This window comes from Astatotilapia calliptera, chromosome 2 (assembly GCF_900246225.1).
Source record: "Astatotilapia calliptera chromosome 2, fAstCal1.2, whole genome shotgun sequence".
Taxonomy (NCBI): domain Eukaryota; kingdom Metazoa; phylum Chordata; class Actinopteri; order Cichliformes; family Cichlidae; genus Astatotilapia; species Astatotilapia calliptera.
In genome coordinates this window covers 38,095,909-38,102,788 of record NC_039303.1, presented here as the reverse complement: position 1 = coordinate 38,102,788, position 6,880 = coordinate 38,095,909, and the positions used below count along the sequence as shown (strand labels likewise).

Genomic DNA, 6,880 nt, shown 5'->3' with positions numbered 1-6,880 from the left:
TTGTACACAATACTTAGTTATTTTTTGTACCGCACAATTAACATCTTAGTGAGTGGACAGCAATAATCATAGACAACATTAATCCACCTATTAATAACCCAGTACATAGAAGTTTTGAACTTAACATGATAGCTTTGTGTAACTTCAGAACACTGTATTTTTTTTTTTTATTTCTAAAATCTCAATTATTTAATGATGCATCACTGGGAACACAAACTGTAAATATTCTAGGATAAAAAACAATGCTCAGTGCAATAATAATATATTTCAAAGAAAAGAAAAATATACTTTAATACATACTTTTAAAACACTTGATAGACTAGTAATGAGTTTGAAGTGATAATCAAAATAAATTAATCCAAATAAGATTGTTTTGTTTTTTTAAACACTTGACAGACTTACCAGTAAAAGTTATTTGCAAACAGTGGTGCTCATCTTCGACTGTGTCTCCATTACAAAAGTCAGCAAAAGCAGACATTTCCATATAATCACTCCAGGACCAAGAAGGATTCTGTTAAAGCAAAATAAAATATTATATAAATTCATATTCATAAAAAAAAACAATTGTTTCTCAAAATCTTAGACATCGTGCTATTTACCCCTGGACTATTATGGCCTCCAACCCAAAATTCTCCATGATCATGTCCAGCACGCTTCAGCTCCGCTTGAATCTCATAAGCTTGAAAGTCATCATACACAGATGCAAGCTGTCCTCCATGAGAGTGACAGTTATTCTACGATGGAGATAAACAGCATGGAGTGACCAAGAAAATGTAAGATTTATTAATAGGAAAAAAGTCATCCTTGTTACCTGAGCATCGTCCCAGGTCATGTTTTCTGGAACAAAGATGAGGCACTGTTGACTGTGCATACTCCATCCATCTGGGCAAGATGGATGCCAGCCCCCAAATGAGTCATCTGCAAACAAATAACAAATAAAGAAGAAAGCATGAAACTGAGTCTGCAGTGCAGATTTTCCTTATGTTCAAATTTAATTTTAAAGAAGGAAAAAATAAAATAAATTCATATACTCCAATAACTATACCCACCTTCTGTAGATGGGGGTGCTGGTGGTGTTACCCAAAAGTCTGCATCTACAAGAGTTAAAATGTTTTTTAGTCGCAATAAATTTTTTAGGGTAATAAATTTATTTATTAGTGGATCAAAAAAATATATTCTCATTAAAAGACAACTTTTAGATTCACCTGGCACAATTGTTTCCTCTGGAAGAGCTGCAAAGACAGTTTGAACCACAGATATTTTTTAGTGTATCATGGCTGTGGTGTCATTGATTACCTTCTATGTTCTACAACATTAAAAAGAAATACAAAATGCAGGTAAATTACAGAAGTGAAGAGATACTAGCAAAATGTAAACTAAGAAATAAAAATGTTACCTAGCATGTCCTTATATACAGTATAATCACTGTATGATTACATAAGCTTATGAAGTGTATTATATAACCTTATTGTACAATATTGTTTTAAACAACTAAATAAAGAATAAAGTATGAAACTGAGTGTTGTGGCAACAGTTGTGGCCAAAAGTTTTGAGAATGACACAAATAATACTTTTCAAAAGGTTTGCTGCTTCAGTGTTTTTAGATCTTTGTTTCAGTTGTTTCTGTGATGTATAGAAGTATAATTACAAGCACTTCATAAGTTTCAAATGTTTTTTATTGAGAATTACATCACGTTTATGCAAAGAGTCAATATTTATAGTGTTGGCCCTTCTTTTCCAAGACCTCTGCAGTTTGCCCTGGCATGCTTTCAATCAACTTCTGAGCCAAATCCTGACCGATGGCAACCCATCCTGTCATAATCACTTCTTGGAGTTTGTCAGAATTAGTGGGTTTTTGTTTGTCCACCTGCCTCTTGAGGTTTGGCCACAGGTTCTCAATTGGACTGAGGTCTGGGGAATTTCCAGGCCATGGACCCAAAATTATTTGTTCCCCGAGCCACTTAATTATCACTTTGGTCTTATGGCACGGTGCTCCATTATGCTGGATAAGGCATTGTTCTTCACCAAACTGCTTTTGGATGGTTAGATGTTGCTGTTAGAGGATGTTTTGGTTCCATTCTTTATTCAGGGCTGTGTTCTTTGGCCAAATTGTGAGTGAGCTAACTCCCTTGGACGAGAAGCAGCCCCACACATGAATGGTCTCAGGATGCTTTTCTGTTTGCATGACACAGGACTGATGGTAGCGCTCACCTTTTCTTCTCTGGACAGGCCTTTTTCCAGATGTCCCAAACATCAGAGAAAATGACTTTGCCCCAGTCCTCAGCAGTCCACTCGCTGTACATTTGCAGACTATCAGTTTGTCTGTGGTGGGTTTTTTTGGCGAGGAGTGGCTTCTTTGCGGCCCTTCTTGACACCAGGCCATCTTCCTAAAGTCTTTGTCTCACTGTGCATGCAGATGCACTCACACCTGCCTGCTACGTTTCCTGAGCAAGGTCGGCACTGGTGGTACTCTGATACCGCAACTGAATCATCTTTAGGAGACCGTCCTGGTGCTTGTTGGACTTTCTTGAGCGCCCTGAATCCGTCTTCACAAGAATTGATCCGCTTTCCTTCAAGTTCTTGATGATGTGATAAATGGTTGATTTAGGTGCAGTCTTAGTAGCAAAACCATCCTTGCCCGTGAAGCCTTTTTTATGCAATTCAATGATGGCTGTGTTTCTTTGCAGGTAACCAAGGTTAACAGGAAGAACAATGATTTCAAACATCAGCCTCCTTTTAATACATGCAGTCTGTTATTCTAACTCAGTCAGCATAACATAATGATCTCCAGCCTTGTGCTTGTCAACATTCTCACCTGAGTTGATGAGAACATTATTAAAATGATCTTAGCAGGTCCCTTTAGGGCATGAAATGCTGAATGATGAAATGCAGTGGAAATTGAATTTTTGAGATTAGGTTCATTTTCATGGCAAATAAGGATTTTGCAATTCATCTGATAACTCTCCAAAACATTCTACTGTAGAGTATATGGATATAAAAACTGAAGCAGCAAACTTTGTGAAAACAAGTATTTCTGTCATTCTCAAAACTTTTGGCCACGACTGTACAGTATAGATTTTTCTTATGCTCAACTTCAATTTTAAAGAATGAAAAAAATAAAATAGAATAAAAGAAAACCACATACTCCAATAAGTACTCACCTTCTGTAGATGGTGGCGGTGTCCCCCAATTGTCTACATCTGCATGAGTTAAAATGTTCTTTGGTTCCAATTAATTTTGTAGTGCAATAACTTCCATTATTTATTAATGGATTGAAAAAATATATTCTCATTAAAAGACAACTTTTAGATTCACCTGGCATGATTGTTTCCTCTGGAAGAGCTGCAAAGACAGTTCGAAAGACGTTTTATTTGAAACACAATTCTTTTTTGTGAAAAATCTAAGATATTCCATTCTCTGGTCATGTGTTGCATGCATATTCTGTATCTGCAGAGTATATAAATGTATGTATAAAGTAGAAAAAGTGAGAGTAAAAAATACTTGAGTTTTAAATACTCACAGAGACTGTGTGTGAAAGTCATCATGACACACACATGCAGAAACACAGTCAGCATCTTCACGGTGCAGAAATGAAATCTGATGATAACGTTTGAAAAACATATTAGGAAATGTTACTTTTGCAGTCAGCTCATAATGCTGTACTGATATTTAATAGATAACTACTAATTATTCATTAATAATGAAGAAATAAATCGACTGTAAAATTACCTTTTGTTTGTCCTTCTCAGTGTCAGTTTGCCTGCTTTGAGCAACTGTATGCAGCTCCAAGTCAGAAAGAAATGACTAATTCAAACACGATCAAGAGCTTTTATTGGCCTGACAACACCCTCATCCTTGTCCAATGAATTCTTTTTGTTCTGGAGGCAGCTCACCTGACCTGCCACCAGAACAAGTAAGGTAAACTTTATAACGTTAATGTGTATTCAAGGCAGTGGATATATAAACTAAAGCAAATAATCATTGTCTATTGTGGATTTCTCTCTACATGTCACTTGACGTGTACAACACATTATGTTTGTGGCTAGTCCTCACAATAATAGACCACAGAGACACCACACCTGTGCAGCATCCTTTCACAAATACTTTCACATGATGAAGCTGACCCTTCTAGAGGCCAGCTGACAACAAGCCCATGGAAGTCAATTTAAGCCGAGCATACACTGAACACTAATTCTTTATAATGGTAGAATGACAAATTGATTATTATTATTAAAAATGACTACATTATATTGTAAATGTTGGAGGCTCAGCCAATGAAATTGGGGCTAGACTACCCTAGTTTACACCTCGAATGGTAATATCTAGCCAAAAAATGTATTTCCACCCTGCCATCTGCATGTTCTTTCTGGGGTAATTCAGTTGGTTCGGTCTTTTTATTTTAGTGTAACAACAAGACAGCAGCAGCTCCTGGACAGACTTCAGGTTTTATAACGTGGTACTTTAACCTCCAAACACCCGAACTCTTTCATGGCATGCATTTTTAATTTCCAGTCTTGGGTGTAATGCGTTACTAAGTAACTGTAATTAAATTACTTTTCCACTGAAAAAGTAGAGTAACTAATTACTGTTCATTTTTAGGTATTTTAATTACAGTTACTTACAATGCACTTGCGTTACATTGTCAAATAATTAAACTCGCTGAATATCATTATTTAGTTTCAATGATTTATCTTCTAAATGTAGAAGTAAACTCTGCCGCTTTAACATCGCTGTAGTGCAGCTGTACGTCATTTCGCGCCAGTTTGCTGCATAGTCGTATTCTAAAGCGGAAGATGTCGGACTCGGCTGAAGCGAGTGTCTGTGTTTTGAAATGGACATATTCCCGTCTCTTCACTTTTCTGAAACAAGCAGACACGAACATTACAGTAATATGTAAGCTATGTCCTGGGGACAAAAAACTATCGTCTGCTGTTAATAGCACGAGTAATCTACTGAAGCGCCTGACACGACAGCATAGACGAACACTTCTGAGTGATCCTTGTTCATCATCCGTGGATAACACCGCGGCAACTCCTGCTAAGCAGGCAAAACGTGATTTTTACTTCAGCAGCACAGAAAGCGTCTGAAGGTGATCTTAAAAAAATAATTGCAGGCTACATTGTGGAAGAGATGCTACCGCTGCGTACTGTAGAGTCTACGTCTTTAAAAATATTATTTATTATTTAAAGAGTTTAATTTCTATTGTTTGCCCACTCAAGGTTTATAGGGATTTTAAGAAGTATTTAGTTAAATTACTTTTTTAGTAATTAACCCTCTGGGGTCGCCGGACGCACCGGCGCATCAAAATCACATGACCAATTTAAGACGACACAGCTACAACATGCAGCATGTCAGAGTCTCCATTTCAACTTGGGTCGAAAGTGCGGACTTCAAACTATATACCAGTTTTTGAATTGTGTCGATGGGCCACGTAAAACCAGAGTTATAAAGTAAAAAATACACGCAATGTTTTTTTTCTGAACAAAACAGTTGTTTACAGCGGGAAGAATGGTAAAAATTGCGTTTTCTACAGACAGCGCTAGCAAACACTCTCCGCTTGCGACTGAAAAAAGAAAAAACACCCCTTCCCTATTGGTGTGAGTTTACCATGTAAGCCAATCAAAAAAATGATATGGCAACATATGACATTTGGTTGTTTAGGGAGAAGGGGAAGTTTTTAGGAGTGACACTCGCAACGGAAAGCGGGCGAGCAAAAGACAGAGAGAGAGAGTGAGTTTTCATATGTGAGACATTAGTGACGTTTAGCATGTTTGGAGGCTGTAGTCAGTGTGTTGTGTAGTTATTGTCTTGTATTGTGTGTCAGTTATACTGATGAATTTCATATTTGCTCTAAAAAAGCCGTCAAAGGCAGATTCCAGTGTAAACTCTGTTCCCACATGGAAAACTGGACGGATGCACCTTCTGCTGTCAGACCTGCAGGGTTTAGTCCTGTGGTGTCCTCCTCTGTCTTATACTGAGCACAAACTACATTTTTGGACTGGCACAAATAATTTGTGTGCCTCATTATTTGATGCAGCACACCTGATTGTTCTGTAAATAGATTTAAATGGTTATATAAAAAACCCCTGAGGCCTTGGCTGCCTTTTTTATTTAAATAGTACCATATAACTTTGTTGTTTGCAAAACTTGTGCATAATTTTTAGAAATGTACAATTTCTATTTGTATTTCAAGTTATGAAAATGATTCGTTAAATATGTTTGTGGGTTATACAGTAAAAAATATAACTTTTTTCTACTCGGATTTTGAATTTTTTGTCTTAATTTAGATCAACTGTGCTAATATAGTATACCAAAATGAAAGAATAACTCAAATTTCAGATATTTGAGGTTGTGCTGAAAATAATGATACCAAACAAGGCAAGAAAAACACATTTTAAAGGTGAAACATAGAGGTCAAATCAAAAGTAGTCAAAAACGGCCAATTATACCCTGGACCCAGGAGGGTTGAGTTACTTTTCTGACACAGTAATTAGATAAGTATTTTAAATACAATATTGACTAAGTAATTAGTAATTAATTACTTTTTTAAAGTAACTTACCCAACACTGTTAATTTATCTTTGATATTTGAGCATATTGGGACCCAGTGAATGTAAAAACAAAGAATTACCAGATTTCTTTCTTTTTTTACCTGATTTTTGTTCCTAAGAAAAAATGACAGCCACATATGAGGATATTTGTTTAAAATTTCAATAGAACAGTAGCAGTATAATGTCCTCGTAAGCAGTGTTGGTCAAGTTACTTTAAAAAAGTAATCAGTAACTAATTACTGATTACTTCCCCCAAAAAGTAATCTTGTTACTTTACTGATCACTTATTTTCAAAAGTAATTAATTACTTAGTTACTTAGTTACTTTTTA

General features: G+C 36.2%; 1 protein-coding gene across 1 annotated transcript in view; it reads right to left on the bottom strand.

Annotated features, from left to right (window-relative positions):
* LOC113009163 (lactose-binding lectin l-2-like) overlaps positions 1 to 1,248 on the bottom strand; it is a 1,800-nt gene extending 552 nt beyond the window's left edge. Inside the window, exons 1-5 of the mRNA XM_026147334.1 lie at positions 1,206 to 1,248; positions 1,050 to 1,094; positions 812 to 918; positions 600 to 734; positions 403 to 511 (exon numbers count right to left, since the gene is read on the bottom strand). Of these exons, the coding sequence (XP_026003119.1) occupies positions 403 to 511; positions 600 to 734; positions 812 to 871 (304 nt within the window). The 5' untranslated portion in view covers positions 872 to 918; positions 1,050 to 1,094; positions 1,206 to 1,248. The remainder of the gene's footprint in view (positions 1 to 402; positions 512 to 599; positions 735 to 811; positions 919 to 1,049; positions 1,095 to 1,205) is intronic.
* Between the last annotated feature and the right edge of the window lie 5,632 nt (positions 1,249 to 6,880).